This window comes from Neovison vison, chromosome X (genome assembly GCF_020171115.1).
Source record: "Neovison vison isolate M4711 chromosome X, ASM_NN_V1, whole genome shotgun sequence".
In the NCBI taxonomy this organism is placed as follows: Eukaryota; Metazoa; Chordata; class Mammalia; order Carnivora; family Mustelidae; genus Neogale; species Neogale vison.
In genome coordinates, this window is record NC_058105.1 from 20307381 (window position 1) to 20324699 (window position 17319).

The 17319-nt window shown below is 33.5% G+C and overlaps 1 protein-coding gene across 5 annotated transcripts in view; it reads left to right on the forward strand.

The window, feature by feature from the left end:
- The window catches only part of ZNF280C (zinc finger protein 280C), a 65674-nt gene that overhangs the window by 23953 nt on the left and 24402 nt on the right, over positions 1 to 17319 (forward strand). For all 5 annotated transcript variants that reach the window (XM_044234345.1, XM_044234348.1, XM_044234346.1 and 2 more), the window contains exons 7-13: positions 1235 to 1349; positions 4280 to 4450; positions 4596 to 4705; positions 11445 to 11662; positions 15428 to 15585; positions 16261 to 16361; positions 17131 to 17277. In XM_044234345.1, the coding sequence (XP_044090280.1) occupies positions 1235 to 1349; positions 4280 to 4450; positions 4596 to 4705; positions 11445 to 11662; positions 15428 to 15585; positions 16261 to 16361; positions 17131 to 17277 (1020 nt within the window). The remainder of the gene's footprint in view (positions 1 to 1234; positions 1350 to 4279; positions 4451 to 4595; positions 4706 to 11444; positions 11663 to 15427; positions 15586 to 16260; positions 16362 to 17130; positions 17278 to 17319) is intronic.

Below are 17319 nucleotides of genomic sequence, written 5' to 3' on the forward strand. Positions count from 1 at the left end.
TCATCAGTCTCCCTGCTCAGCAGGGAGTCTGCTTCTCCTTCTGACCCTCCCCCCTCCCATTCTCTCTCTCTCTCATTCTGTCTCTCTCAAATAAATAAAATCTTTAGAAAAAAATAAATATTAACTTTATTTGGAGGAACTTCTGTGAAAGAACTATTTGGAGAATTGCTAGTGAATTTTTTCATTTGTAAGTACAAATATTTGGAGAAAATACTTACCTTGCAGAAGATTATGCTTGGTTACAGTTAAGTCATAAAGTCATCATTGAGTCATATAGCCATTTTATATAATACATGTTAAGACTCGAATGCAGAAATCTGCCTGTAATGCTCAAATTCTAGGAGTGGAATGGTTTGGTTCAGTTAAATATCTGCCTCCATAACTTCTTACTAAGCTCATGTAAACAGAAAAATTAATAACAAAGTAAAATTCTTAACCCACTGAGCCATCCAGGTGCCCCACAAAGTAAAATTCTTAAAACCTGATTTTTTTTTCAACTTGTAAGCACAAAACATGCAAGCAAGACTCTTATATTCCTAGTATAAAGGTGCTGTGTATAGGGGTGGTAGTTAGAAAGGAAACAGAAGACAATACATACTGTACTTTGATTTCGGTTTTTACAGGTGGTTAGTGTGGTATATAGAATATATCAATCAGGATTACATTTTGTACACAGATATGAGCTCCTCTTTTTTCACTGAACTTCATATTGGAAACAGTTTTCTTTCTTTTTGGTTACTTTTCAAAAGCATGATGTTGCATTATAGCCTATCATTTACTTAATCATTCCTCCATTGTTGGGCATACAGGTTGTTATTTTTTGTTATAAATAATTCTCATTAAATATCTTCATTTCCTTAGTGTAAATTCATGTAAGTGGAATATTTGGGTCAAAGGATTTGAACTTTTTAAATCCCTTGATAGATATTGCCAAAATTTTCTTGTGGAAAAGTTGTACCAAAACGTGTCTACTTTGCCAATAATATTGTCATTATTTTGTAATTATAATTTTTAATTTCAAAGTAATTTCAGATTTATAGAAAAATTGCAGAAGAAATCCAGAGAGTTCCCATATAACCCTTACCCACTAAATGCCAACTTAAACAGAGTAATAATTATCTTAGTGTTATATAGCTTATTAGTAATTGAATTATTAAGGTGTTTATAGTATTGTCATACATTTAATTTACCTTTTTACAAGCTTATGAAACAAAGTAATTATAACTTTTTACAGGATTTTACAAAGAATTCATCACAAGTTGAATCGGATGATTCTTCAGAGTTACTATTTGACTTGACCCAGGATACAATTCCACTGTCCCAAGAGGGATCAACAATTTATATCGAAGGTTTGGCTTAGCACTTTTTTTGAAAATACTAAAAAGAAACTTGATGAATATAGATACGGAATGAATTTCTGTTTTGAAACCCATACCTTCATATTAAGTTTTTCATATACCATAAAATAGAAGCTAACACTCCCTGAATGCATTTCTTGTGTGATTTCTTTTTTATAAATTTGTATTTAATAATAGAATATCGTATTTCTATTAAGTTAGCTAACATGTATTTTTTTAGCTCCTTTCTCACTTGGAACCAGCCATGGGCTGAAAAATCTTCTATAATTTCTTTGAGTCCAGAAGTCTCCTAATGACCTAATACTATCATATAAAAAAAGTATTACTCATTTAGAAGGCCATTAGTATGAGAAAAAGTACATGGTTATAGTTGATTTTTTTAATAAGCTGGTGTCTTTCTTTCCAAATAAATGATGTCGATATGATAGTTAAATATCGATAGTTAAAAATGATTATAGAGTATTATTATAAAAAGAGGGAATTTAAAAAAAGAGAGGGAGTATTACAAAAATGGTGATTTGTGCACAGGAAGTACTTAGTAAATACCCATTAAAGGAATAATGTGAGTTTTCAATTGAAGAACTACAGTTCTTTGTATATAATAACAAAGTTCTTCATTAACTTGAAATAAATTAGTATACCATGAAAGAATTTTATTTGGTTGAAATATTCCCCATAATCAAAGCAATTGCTGTTTGTATATGAGTAAATTTGTTATATTTCAATAATTAGACAGAGGTACATAAGCCTTTTTAATGTTTAAATTGTTTACTAACAAATTTATATACATTTACCAAACCAAAATAGAAAAAAATTATAGTAATATGTTTGCCAAAAATACTTTTCCCATTTTGATAACATGTGGTTTGTTAATCACCTAATTGTCATTTATCTAATTAGTAAAATAGCCAAGAGCTCGAATAAATGAGGTAAAATAGTTGTCTGAAATCTGATTTTATAATGTACATGGTCTTTATTCAGAGAAAAAGTCTGAATTCTTAAAGATTCTAGGGGGTAAAGACAGTGATGCCTCTTTTCTCTGTAAGTTGTATTGCAGGAAGTAGAACTTTGCCTTGATGGGAAATAGCGTTATAGTCAATTAGGAAGGTGTGGGTTTGAGCCTGTATCCTAAAGATTTTTGTGGCCTTTATCGAGTCACTCTTTATACTTCAATTTTCTCATTTTATTGAAATACAGACTTTTATCTTTCTCAGATAATACATCCATTCTCCAGACCTAAAGTCACCATTTGGAGATATAATTTTAATTCTTGCTCTACTTACCTCAGGCCTTTTTTGAGGCTCAAATGAGAGAAGCAAGAAATGAAAAGTGCCTTAAACCTTTAAAGGACTTGACAATAAACAGTTCTTAGAATGATAATATGTATTATGTGTTCAGAAGCATGATTAATAGACTCCTGTCAAAGACGATGATAGAAGGTTCTTGGAGAAGTTTGGATTGGAACTTGATTTTGAGGAATGAGAATAGGATTTTTATTGGCACTGTTGAAGATAGTGACCAGCACAAGCCAGAGGCAATAGAAATAAACAAGTTAAAGTATTAGAATTTAAAACTATTGAGCTTAGAGTGATTTTATTTAACTTGGAGATTTACTCATACTTAAAAAAATTGTATACAAAACAGTCTATTTTATGATACAGCCTGCTAGAGAACGAGTTGCCAAAATACCAGCACTTACTGGTTATTTAAGTAACCTAAGCATCTGAGAAAAATGTTAGTGATGATACAGATATCAGTCCCAAGTGCCTGTAGTATAGCTGTCAGTAACCATGTGCTAGAAGATGGAAAAAAATCATTTCTGTTAAGTCAAAGAATGATCCACAAATTTGGTAGAGGAGTCCACTAATGCAATGCTTTCCTTTTCTATGTATTTCTCTATTCTACGGCTTCTCCTATTAGTGTATAGTTGGGAGCATTGAAAATATGGTGTGCAGTTTTGGAATCTTTATCACAAAGTACAATTGTATGTTATTTTCAAAAGGAGTTTTGTTGTGTCTGGTTTTAGCCTAGATAGCCCCACTTGTTTTGCAAATGCCCTGAATTACATGATACCTTAGCCTTTAAGGTGATGGTTTTCAAACTCAGAACTATCTTTGGTAATGAAATCTCTTCAAACAAAATTTTATGTAAAAATCTAATTTTTAAAAAAAGGGTAAAAGGAGAGTTTTTCTATCTGACATGCTTAGTAAATTCCCTAAGGTAAAACCATTAGCCTCAGGGGAATATAGTTTGAATACCATTATACTAACTTAAGACTTTTCATATGAATGAGCAAGGTATTATTCAAGATTAGTTGTTTGTACTTGGTTCATAGGAAATAAACGGATAATTTAAACCCATCAGATTGTTAGTAAGTGGAAAAAGAACCAACTTAGAGTTTTCCATTAGACATCTTAGTTTTTTAAGTATCTTAAAGGGTTTCTCTGAATTTTTAGAACAAAGGTTGTTTTGTTTCCAAGCCTAAATGTATTTAAGCATCTAAAGGTAAATTCATTTGTGTGAACTGATCTTGGAACATTCTCGGTGTTTTCATTTTTTTTTCTTCTTTTGCTTCAGATTCTTTTGGTCTGACTTCTTTTATACCTATTTATATATTATTTAAAAGTATTTTTAGAATTTTCTTGTATAAAAAGTTTATTCTGTGAGTTGTTCAAATATGTGTAGTTCATAATAGCTGTTTGTATAATTTTTCTATCTATTGAGTATATAAATTTTTCTTTTGTGATCATACAAATTTTGATCATTCTTTGTCATTTATATGATATAATTCAATTATATTATCTTTAATTTAGCTTCAAGGTGAGGTTACTTAAATTCAAATATAAAGCCATTTTAGTAGCATTTGTAGGCAGTATTCTATACTAAAGTATTCACAAATATTTTTCCCTCTATTATTTTAGGTATAAATGAAACTCTGCCTATATTAAAACGTTCTTCTGCTTCTAAAGTAAACAGTGTTACTCCAAAAAAGCCAAAGACCAGCGAAAGTGTTTCTGATATAAGTCCTTGTGCTTCATTGTCTCTAAGTAACTCTCCTCCAGTGACATCTTCCCATGTTATGATATCAAAAGGTAAATATGAATCTAGCATATAAAATAGAAATTATATTATTTATATATTAATTTTAGAAATTGATATGAATTTTTAAACTTTTATTACTGGTTGTTTAATGTTTAAAAAAGAATTTGAGTCCTGAAAATTTTTAATCTATTTTAGGTACAAATACCTCATCAGCTCACTATAAAACTGGAACATCTTTTTTAAGATCCTGTCCAAAGTGCAATGTAAAGTTTAATCTTCTGGATCCTTTGAAATATCACATGAAGGTAAAACTTTTTCAAAATTTGTCTTTTAGGGACTCTGGGTGGCTAAGTCAGTTAAGCATCTGCCTTCAGCTCAGGTCATGATCCCAGCATCCTAGGATCAAGTCCCACATCCGGCTCCTTGCTCAGCAAGGAGCCTGTTTCTTCTTCTTCCTGCTGCTCCCACTGTTTGTGCGCTTTCTCTCTCTCTCTCTCTTCCTCTCTCTCAGACAAAAAAATAAATAAAATCTTTTTAAAAAAAAGTTTTAAAAAATTTTGATTTTTAAAAATATTGACAACTCTCTGAAAACATTAAGGATTGATATGTAGTAAATGCCAGTTTGTCCGGGTATTTAGATAAGAAATCTTCTCACTGATATTCCTATATAACCTAAGCAAAAATTTATATTTATGATGATTATCTTTATACAAGATTTTAAAATCTTTCCCAGTCATGAAATCTTAAAAAAAAATAGGCTTATATGTTCTATAGTATATGCATATTGTATTTTGGGGGGGGTATTAGAGAACACCAAGTAAACTTTGATAATTTTATTAGATGTGATAATGGCTTTATCAACCATAAAATTATGGTAAAAGGATCTGTTTTCTGGAGCTGGATGCTGAAGTAAGGTGAAAGTGACAATGTGTGGGAGTTGCTTTACAGCTAAGGATGCTAGATCAAAGCTTTAGTTGTTGCTTTGTCTAAGAGATATGACTGTCGTTGAATTGATTTCTGAGGCTTGAGAGAATACATTAAACACAATATGTTGTATTTTAAGAAATGGAATAAATAGACCTACCTCCAAGCTCTTTAAAGTATTATATCTAGAAGACTTTGTAGAAAGTCTGGTGTCTCTCTTAGTGACAGCCCTTAGAGTATTTGTGGGTGTTGGAGTTTTCCCAGATAAGTCATTTCTTTCTTGGATCTTAACATTTCTTTCTCTTCATTTCTGACATTTTGCCACTTGTAGAGCAGATGTCAATGGCAAATCTCATTTGTAAAATCATTTGCCCCAACCAGCAAAAACGGTTCAGCAGTAGGGGATCCCTCTCTGGGGCTGCCGGTAGTTACATTGCTCTATTCAATCCCAAACGATTCCCAGATAAGTGAGTCCCGTGCATTACAGCCACCAAGTTGTGCAGGGGCTGCAGCCTTTGTCCTATAGGGTCCCCAGGCCGCTGGCACTCACCCTTGGCGCTTGAATCTCTATGCATATTGTACAGCATCTGGGTGGGTCAGTCGAGTATCTAACTTGATCTCCACTCAGGTCTAGATCTGATCTCACCGTGGTTAGTTCAAGCCCTGCATTGGGCTCCACACTGGATGTGGAACCTACTTTAAAAAAAAAAGAATCTATGCATATTGTATTTTAACTTTTAATGAAAATAATTTATTTTTTGGGATATTTTATTGACTAGGTAATGCCATTCAAACCTCTTATAAAGCAGGCATTTTGTTTGGTGCTTAATCTTTCCTGTAACTTAAAAATTCCTTTTTTAACATGATTTTTTCGTCTGGTGACATATGCATGTCACATTACTCAAAATCTCAGTCTTGCATTTTAATGTTCAACACTTGGACGTAAATGCATAATGGTAGAGCATTTCACAAGAAATGATAGTGTTAACTCAATCCAGAATGTAGTTTGTGTAATTGTTATAAATTTTAGCTTTATGTTGGCATAGGAAGCTCTTGAAATTCGGTTTTGGGTAATTTTTGAAGTACTAATGAAGTATGAGGTCTAAGTATTATTCCGCTTAAAATTATTTTGGTAGATATTGCAGCGTTCTGTTTGTCTGTGGAAAGATAATCTGTATTCTTCTTGCATGCCCAAATATAACTGGCAAGAAGGGAGAAAGGAGGCAAGAAAAAAGGCAGTGCAGATTATATTCAAGGAAGAGGGGATGAGAAGACTGCAAAGCAAAGAAGCAACTTAGGAAAAGTTAATTGCTTGCTATTTCAAAGATTGGCAGTTTTTCATTGAAATTCGGCATTTTACAAAAAATATAGAAAGAAAAGAATTGTAAAATTCCAAACACAATTTCTTTATTCTTGGGCAAAACTGTGTTTGCTCTATCACTTTTTCTACTTCCCTGAGTGTGAGTCCTGTGAACTGGACTTTGGGATTTGGTTTTATATAAAAATTAACTTTTGCCAGTGTTTTCAATCTTCCTATCTTTGTGATATTATGTACAGATACTTGATGTTTTTTATCTTTTTAAAATTTTTATATGTTATATAATAATATAATCTAACTATAATCTAATAATATAAAATAAAATATTTTATGGTATAAACATATATGATTTTTCATTAACAGATTTAACTCTTTATTAATGAAGGTCGAGAATCAGACACCACTTTTAAATTGTTGAAGGGTACAGAAAATTGAACAAGTCACCAGTAAAATAATTACTATTTACAAAGTGGGCACTTCCATTACAAGACTGCAGCTCCAGAAATAGAACACTCGAGTGTACAAGAAAGAGTCACTTCCCCAAATTGTCCTTGATTGTGACTTCTAGTTTTGCCTAGTCTTTAGCTTTAAATATGTCCACTTTTTCTTGTTTCTTCAACATCATGCCTGTGAAATTTATCCATTCTGTTGCATGTAACAGTGTTCCTTCATTAATATAGTTACTACAGTATTTTTTATATTTATAAAAAATAGAGTGTAGAATGATCCTTCATTAATATACTCACTACAGTATTCTATTTATAAATATAAAAAATAGAGTTATCTGTTTTCATTATTTTTTTAAAATTTTATGTTATTTTTTCAGTGTTCCAAGAGTCATTGTTTATACACCACACTTAGTGCTCCATGTTTTAAGGACATTAAATATCCTTAATACCCACCGCCAGGCTCACCCATCTCCCCAGCCCCCTCCCCTCCAAAACCCTCAGTTTGTTTCTCAGAGTCCACAGTCTGTCAAGCTTCGTCTCCCCCTCCGATTTCCCCCAATTCATTTTTCCTTTCCTTCTCCTAATGTCCTCCATGTTATTCCTTATGCTTCACAAGTAAGTGAAACCATATGATAATTGACCTTTATAATGTATTATTTGTTTCAGGGGTACAGGTCTGTGATTCATCAGTTTTACACAATTCACAGCACTCACCATAGCACATACCCTCCCCAGTGTCCATCATGTTTTGCATCATAGATGGAAAGAGAAAAGGCTGAGTAGTTTAGTTACCTTTAGTTTATTTAATTTGAAGGGTAATGAAGTCATGTGATTCAAAAAGTGTAAGAAGGTGGGTGTTCATCATTCTTTACCATAAAGGAAATGCAAATTAAAACTACACTAAAATATCACCTAACACGTGTCAGAATGGCTAAAATAAACAGCACAAGAAACAAAAGGTGTTGGCAAGGATGTGTAGAAAAAGGAACCCTCATGCAGTGTTGGTAGGAATGTGAACTGATGCAGGAAACAGAATGGAGGTTCCTCAAAAAGTTAAAAATAGAACTACCCTACCACCAGAATTGCACTATTGGGTATTTACCCAAAGAATACAGAAACACTAATTCCGAGAGATACCTTGCACCCCCGTATTCATAGCACCATTATTTACAATAGCCAAAATATAGAAGCAGCCCAGGTATCCACTGATGAATGAATAAAGATGTGGAATATATATACAATGGAATATGAATCAGCCATAGAAAGTGAAATCTTGCCATTTACAGTGACTTGGATGGAGCTAGAGAGTATGCCAAGAGAAATGTCAGTCAGAGAAAGACAAATACCATGTGATTTCACTTATATGTGGAATTTAAGAAACAAACTTGAGCAAAGGAAAGAGAAAGAGAGAGACAAACCAAGAAGCAGACTTCTAGAGAACAAACTAATGGTTACCAAAGGGGGCAGAAATAGCTGAAATAGGTGATTAAGGACTGCACTTGTGATGAGTACCAGTTGTTGTGTGGAAGTGTTGAATCACTATATTGTACACCTGAAACTAATATAACACTGTATGTTAACTAACTTGAATGAAAGTAAAAACTTTAAAAAAAGAAGAAAAAAGAAGGTACACAGTGAAGAATTCCACTTCATCTATTTGCGTAGTTCCCAGTAGGACTTGCAAAGGAAATCATTTTTTACTAATTTGTTTTATATCCTCCTTGACTTAATTTCTGAATGTACAAGCACACATGAGTGTTCTTATTTTCCATTTTATACACAAATTATAGCACATTATATATACTTCTGTACCTGAAAAAAGTAGCAAAAATACTCTAAAATGTAGCTTTTATTTCTTGTAGCATTGTCATTAAAAACACAAGTGAGACTTGTACATTTTAGCTTATGCTTTGTTTTTAAAGGTTTTGCATTTATTTGTCAGAAAGGAAGAGAGTGTGCACACAAACAGGAGAGCAACACACAGAGGGAGAAGCAGGCTCCCAGCTGAGGAAGGAGCCCAGTATGGGACTAAGTCCCAGGAACCTGGGATCATGACCCGAGCCAAAGGCAAAGGCCCAACCACCCGAACCATCCAGGCATTCCACTACGCGTTTTTATATATCAGTTAAATTTACATAATAGTACAGTAAGGATTTCCATTTTGAAAAAAATGTGAATTTTAGTTTATTTCTGAATGATCTTTTGCTGTTATTATAGGTAAGGAGATCGGTATACCACAAAGATAATCTTTTCTTCCAGAGGAAGAATTTTTAGTGTTAGTTAAACATTTTGTTGATCTAAGACACTCTTCTAAGCTATAAGGTATTATTTCATTTAATCCTTAGAAAATTCGTTAGGCTAGATCTTTTTCTCATTGTTTTATAGCCAGTTAATTGGCATAGCTGAAGTTGAATGGCAAAGTCTCTTTGATGGCAAAGCCCAGGTCCTTTTCTCTCCATTTTGAAAATTGTATGGGCTGCTTTCTTGAATGTTACATAGAAACTTGAAAATAAGGGATCTGATTTCTTTTTGGAGTATGGAATTGATAGTTATCAATCAAATCTAACATACTACTATGTTATGAGGTTCCTGTGTCTTCATTTATGTTCATCTGTTTGTTCTGTCATTTTTTGAGTAGGTCTCAAAGTCTGAAATCACCACTATTTTCTTTGATACCTTCTAATTCTGTTCTATGGCCATTACTATTTAGGATATAGATGGATTTATCTCTTTTAACTTCATTGTAAATGTATCCTTTAGCATTTTTATTAGGTGTTCCCTTTTTAGCCTGGATTCTGTTTTGTTTGACATAGTTTCACAACCCTTGTTTTCTCATTATTACCATTTGTTGTTATATTCTTTGTTTAACTTTTTATTTTCAAGCCTTGCAAATCACTTTGTTTTGGGTATATTTCTTAATTTCATAGAGTCATTTTTTTCTTTTGTGATCCTGTGTGAAATTTCTTTTTTCAGTAGCTGAGTTAAACCCACCCATCTGTATTCATTGATAGGATAGATTTAATTGATCTGATAGGTTTGATTGGTCTTGATTCTGTCACAATTTTTTGTTTTTATTTTTCTAGGTTTTTCACTTTGTGGTTGCTTTGTGAGTATATAGTTTGGGTTTTTAGAAAAGTTTATATTTTTAGGGGCACCTGGGTGGCTCAGTGGGTTAAAGCCTCTGCCTTCGGCTCAGGTCCTTATTCCAGGGTCCTGGGATCGAGCCCCGCATTGGGCTCTCTGCTCAGCGGGGAGCCTGCTTCCTCTCTCTCTCTCTCTGCCTGCCTCTCTGCCTACTTGTGATCTCTGTCTGTCAAATAAATAAATAAAAACTTTTTTTTTAAAAAAGAAAAGTTTATATTTTTGCTCTCTAGCTATTCTTAAAGAATTCTTTAGTGAAATTCCACAACTGAAAATTGTATATAATAAATGAACTAGTTTTATCTCATTGAGAATTAAAAGTTTATATATGAAAGTATCCATATTAGGGTCAGTTAATATGAGGTCTTGATTTTATTCATGAGGTTGATTTCCCTTTCACATATTTCAGCATTCTAGATAGAATGTGTTGAGGTTTTTAAATTATAACTTACACTTATCTTTTTGTGTCCCGTACATTTTCCAGTACCTTGAGTCTGGGGAATGGCAGGTTACCTGTGCTTATAGTCAAGTTCCAGCCAGGCTTTACCAAAATACTACTGTATTATTTGATAATTTAATGTGTACATAATGGCATATAAAACTACCTTTCCGGGACACCTGAGTGGCTTAGTCATTTAAGTGTCATCTTTCGGCTCAGGTCATGATCCTAGGCTCCAGGGATCTGGCTGTTCATTGGACTCCTTGCTCAGTGGGAAGCCTGTTTCTCCCTGTTCCTCTGCCTGTAGCTCCCCCTGCTTGTGCTTTCTCTCTCTCTCTGTCAAAAAAATAAATGAAAATCTTTTAAAAACATAAAATAATTAAAATAAAATACCTTTCCTTTTAAGCAATATCTTGACATATGAAGTGAATGGTTTTGGCCAAGGATCAAATTATTAAAATATTTACATCTGAAAATTGAAATTACAAGGAAAATGGTGTTAGGTATATAGCCATCCCTGGCGTCAGGTTTTTAATTTGTTTTTGAAGTTATTTCATTATTAAGGTAAGAGATGTTTGAATTTTTAATTGTTTGAATTTTTTAGACTTTATAAAGAAAGAAGCCAACATTTTGATGACTGTCTCTCCAGATATATTGCCAAGCATAGTTTTACAGAAGCTGGCCCTAGTTATAAACACAGAATCATTTTTTTGGTATCTAATTTTTTGAAGAGACCTAAGTAAACCTTACATATATATTTTTTTTTCTTTCAGCGTTGTTGTCCAGACATGGTAAATAAATTTTTGGAAATGATTAAAGCAGAACTTGCTATTACTGAAAATAAAAAAAATGGTGCAGAGAAAGGAAAATTGATCATGTTAGTTAGTGACTTTTACTATGGAAGACATGAAGGAGCTATTGATGATGAACAGAAGACTTACACAACCTTTAAATGCTTCAGTTGCTTGAAAGTTCTTAAAAACAATATTAGGTATGTAAATATTTATTTCTCTTTCTGTCTGAAAATTGGAATGCTACTGATATAAATATCATATCTTTATTTTCCTGTGCTATCCTAGATAAGCTGTTTTAGGAGTTTGACACTTGGATCCCCTTCATTGTATTTCTGTAATACAACTTAAGGGCAAAATTTATTTTAACTTAGAGAAAAATCACTTGTCTATATTTATCATCGAATTCATAATTTTCAATGAGGTGTTTTTATTATTAAGCTTCTTTTGAATCTGCTTTGCCTATCACAGGAAGAACTACTTTTATCCAGTTTGACCTCTTCCATGTTATTCTTATTTAATATTCTAGTCTGTTTTTCACTTCATATTATCATCTTATCACATTAACCTTGCACAGAAAGTGACACTTTTGATGATATTTAGAGAAGTGCCAGTTTATGAAACATGTCTGCTTTGAGTTTATAATCTAACACATTTTAAAAGTAGAGATTTAATTTTCAGTTTTGAAGATTTTGAAGATTTATATGTGTATGCTTTAAATTTTAGGAACTTTCACTTTGCAGTCTTGCATGGGTGGTTCAGTGGTAGAATTCTCACCTGCCACTTTGCAGTCTTTGAGGAATATGGCATATTACGTATCTACAATCCTAAGTAAGATAGCAACCTAGACAAAGTAACAAGATACACTGATTGGTTTTTTCATTGGTTATATAGCCTGACATTGTCTTTTCAACATTTTATTATAAAAATTTTCCAATATTCCTCAAAGTTGAAAAAATTTTACAGTAAACATCTGTATAATTACTACCTTGATTCTACCATTAACATTTTACCTCAGATGTACCACACACCTGTTCACCAATAGACTCTATCTGATTTGTTTTACATTTCGGAGTAAATTACAGACATCAGTATACTTCCCTTAGACGAGATAGTCATATTGTATATTGTGCCACACACATATACACACATGCATGTGTAAACTTTTAAAGATACTTACCATTGATAACTATCCTTTGCAGCTAGCATTCTTAGGTATCCTATAGGTCATTTCTAAGCCTAGCATTTATTTCATTGTCTGATGAATTCTTGAGTCCAAAATGAAGTACATAGAAAACCCCCGAAACGCATTGTAATATAAACCTAAAACAATTATGAATGTTACATTTGTGGTAGTGCCTTAGAGTTTTCAAAGACCTTTCACATATATGAGTTTTCATACTTCTCTACCTCCTTTTATCAAGCCCTAATAGCCATTAGTTGCTGATGGCCCAGTAGCTTAAGAGAAAAGAATTGTGCTTTGATATGTGACACTGAAAGAGTGGGATAGAACTCTGTGACCTGCTTCCATATCTTTACCTTTTTACAGTAAAATGATCAGAAAAGAAAATTAATAAATTTAGTAAAATACATAGAAAAGTGGGTCTCTGTTTAAGTTCCTTATTATACTTAAATGTTATATGATATTCGAAGTTCTTCCAGCAATAACATTTTGTTTTTTCCTGTAAGATTAGTCCATTTACTATTTAACATGAAGTTTCCCTTTTTTTTCTTTTCATTCCAAAGGACTGGTTACACATTATTAGGATATCTAGAAATTTTAAGCTAACCATATTTTATAACATTTAGAAATTTTGTAGCATTTTTGACATATTTTTAGTAAATAAAACCTGAATAGTAGACTCTGGGTAACCAAAGAGGTTAATGTGTGTTAAATAATATTTTACCTTAATGGTAAAATCTGGGATGGCAAATTGATGGTTTTAGAGGATGATAGAAGCTGATAGTTCAAGATTTCTACTCTCTACCCTGTCAAGATATTGTAGGATTATTTTTTCCTGCATTAAGTGTCACTAAAACCAGTTAGGGATATTTTATTCTGAGAATTGTTTTGTGAGGGGGTTGTTTTTCCCCGCATCTCCATCTGCTGGTTTGAGAAACGTGCATTGCCGATGGGGGCAGTGTAATAATTGAGAGATAGCTAGTTAGTTAACAGATCACTTTATACAGATAGATTTTATTTATTACTTAAAGTTATGAGCTGAAAGGTTAATGGCTTATGACCTTTATATGTAAATATGTAGCCAAAACTAGGACTTTTTTAAAAAACAGGTTTTAATAGAGATGATGTTAAAATTAAAGGGGGTGGTTACCTGGCTGGTTCAGTTGGCAGAGCATGTGATTCTTCATCTGAGGGACATGAGTTCAAGCCTCACATTGGGCGTGGAGCCTACTTAAAAAAATTAAAGGAGAAAAAAATATTTCAGAGTGTACCATGAGCAGGAGATGTAAAAAGGTTAAGTGTTAAAGCCTGTGATTTATGATTGCTACCTAGGTTGATGACACTATCACTTCAAGATTATATCCTTTTGGGACTCATAATGAGTAACTGCTAATATTTGACTCAGTATTAAAATTGTTACTTTGAATAACTTTACTTTGAAATTTAGTAAAAAGTTTTAATAAGCGCTCTGAAATAGATCTGCCTTTTTATATTTTACTCTCTGCCACCGAAGGTCACAATTCCTTCTTATAAGAAACCTCTTAGGGGGATGCCTGGGTGGCTCAGTGGCTTAAGCCTCTGCCTTCAACTCAGGTCATGATCTCAGGGTCCTGGAATCAAGCCCTGCATCGGACTCTCTGCTTGTCAGGGAGCCTGCTTCCTCCTCTCTGCCTGCCTCTCTGCCTACTTGTGATCTCTGTCTCTCTGTCAAATAAATATATAAAACCTTGAAAAAAAAAGAAACCTATTAGGGAATCTGATAGTGGAATGTAGAGCTAAAAAGTAGACTGTGCTTCAGAGGGCATGGTCTGTGAAAAATGAAGTGTTTGTGCTCACAGTAAACCAGCACTATTAAATAAAACAAAAAGGTTCTTGTAATCAAGAAAAATTCTCATAATTAAAGGTATTAAAATTTCTACTACTTGCATTTAGAAACCAAAGCACAAATAAAAATATTAATTTGTCATTAGGCAGCTGACAACCTATTGTATATCTTTGAAAGATTTCTCTCGGCACTGTGTAGGTGCTTTCGGTGATAAGATTTTCTTTACGTAGGGATTTTATTTTCAAATGTAAATAGTACTTCGTGTATGGAAAAGAAGCCTGTTGTCCTTTACAAAATTTTTTAAAGGTTTTATTTATTTATTTATTTGAGAGCGAGATAGCGAGAGAGAGAGACAGACAGAGAGAAGGAGCGGGGAGAAGAGGGGGAAGCAGGCTTCCCTCTGAGCAGGGAGCCTGACTTGAGACTTAATCCCAGGACCCTGGGATCATGACCTGAGCTGAAAGCAGATACTTAACTGACTGAGCCACCCAGGAGCCCCTTTTTACAAAATTTTTTAAAATCTGAAGTAATGAAGAGTTCTAGCCAATTAGTGGTATTTCATATGAACTGTAGAAATGGATTGTTTTAAAACAAACATGCAGAGAAAGTTGTTTACTGAGCCACTTAATGAAAGTGATAATTGGGACTAGTGGATGGCTCAGTCGGTTAAGAGTCTGCCTTCAGCTCAGGTCATGATCCCTGGGTCCTGGGATCGAGTGCCGCATCGATCTTGCTCTGCCTGCCCCTCCCCCTACTTCTGCTCGCTCACTCTCTCTGACTGACAAATAAATGTGGTTATTTCAAGTGCACACTTTTCTAGAGGACTCTAAGACTTTGGAGATATTATTTTGAGTACTACAACTGCATTTTTACCATTTAGGTTCAAATCTTTATTTAAGAGGTTTTTTCCCTTGATTATAAATCTGAATATTTGTACCTGTTGACAATCACTTACAGGTTTATGAACCACATGAAGCACCATTTGGAACTTGAGAAGCAGAACAGTGAGAGCTGGGAAAACCACACTACCTGCCAGCATTGTTACCGTCAATATCCCACACCATTCCAGCTGCAGTGTCACATTGAGAGTACACACACTCCCCATGAGTTTTCTAGTAAGTCACAATTTTATTGAAGTCTTGAACAGTAATTTTTTTTTTGGTCATCTAAACTATGAGGAATCCTTAAGAATTCTGATTCGAAACCTAAAAATGAGAAATGGACTTCGGATTTGAGGGCACAGTTTAAAGACAAGTTTTCACTTATATAAACTTTTCGATAGAGTTGCTTTTTAAAACTGAAGTCCCTCTTGTACATCGGAACTTCGTTTGCATAACTCATGCATTCATTATATATAGGGGGCTAAGTTAGGGTTCTCTGGTTTGCAAGTATGAAATCGTTAGTCTTGATTTATACTCTCATAAGAAAAGTAACCACAATGATAATTAAAAATCACAGAGTCTGGGGTTAACTAAGACTTAAATTCCAGTTCTGCATCTTAATATAGCTGTGAGATTTTAAGCAAGTTACTTAATCTTTCTGTGCCTCAGGTTCCTCATCTGAAAAATGGGGGTAAAATAGCAGTATTCTGTCAGTGATGGCATGAGAGGTAAGCTACTAGAAGTAGAGTCCGTGGAACAGCATTGCAGAGTTAACAACTATGGAACTGGTGGAGCCATCGCCACTGTTACTATTACTACTTATTGCTATTGTTGTGGATGTACAAAATTAATCCTTTATTTATTATACATCTGTAAAATGGTAATGTGGGGTTTTTTTCCTACTTTCAGCTATTTGCAAAATCTGTGAATTATCATTTGAAACAGAGCATGCTCTTTTGCAACATATGAAGGATACTCATAAACCCGGTGAAATGCCATATATTTGCCAGGTACACATACATTTTATCATGTACTTAGGTGCTTGTTTTAGTTTCATGTGCTACAAAATAGTATTATTCTGTTGATCTTTTTAATAACTGTTAGAATAAAATTAATTACTAAAATCTTCAATAGTGGAAGCTCCCTTGATATAACTCATATACGTTTTGATGGTTTGGACTTGGACTAGAGGCTATGGTTTACTGACCCCTGTACTAGACAAACAGAATACCCTGCTGGAGAAGACAAATATGTGGATTTTCTTACCATGTACAGAAGAACATAGACATGGCAGAGAAATAGGAAATGATGTTAGTTATGGGGAACTTAGCTAAATGCTTTGGAACTTGTATTTTTCCAGAATTTGAAGTGGTCCCCAGTTAGATAGCAAGATAAGAAAAATTGCCTCTTGCCATAGCCTGGATGCTGTCTAAAATCCAAAGAAAAGAATATTCTATTTTATGTAGCAGGGAAAACTTTCTCAGACAAGAGATGTCAGAATTTGAAAATTCAAGCAAGTTAGGGGGGATAGTAGACCTGAAAAGAAGGAAATCTGGTTATATTTAGGAATATATCCCTAAACTTCAAAAGATAACTTTTCTGTTTCAAGGATTATACTTATTATTTCCAGTGCTAGAATTCTTGGTTATATAGGCAACAGAGCTGAATTAGTAGTGCATGATATTCCTCTTAAACGAATGACTCGTCATTGCTACTTTGATGTAATCGTGTTTCAGTTATGAACTTTGAAGTTAAACTAAACCCTCTTTGTATTTCTAGGTGTGCCAGTTTAGATCATCATCATTTTCTGATGTAGAAAGTCATTTTAGAGCATCTCATGAAAACACTAAGAACTTGCTATGTCCATTTTGCCTCAAAGTTAGTAGAATGGCAACTCCCTACATGAATCATTACATGAAGCATCAGGTGAGATTTAGCAGTTATTTGCTCATTTTGTCTTAGTAAAAA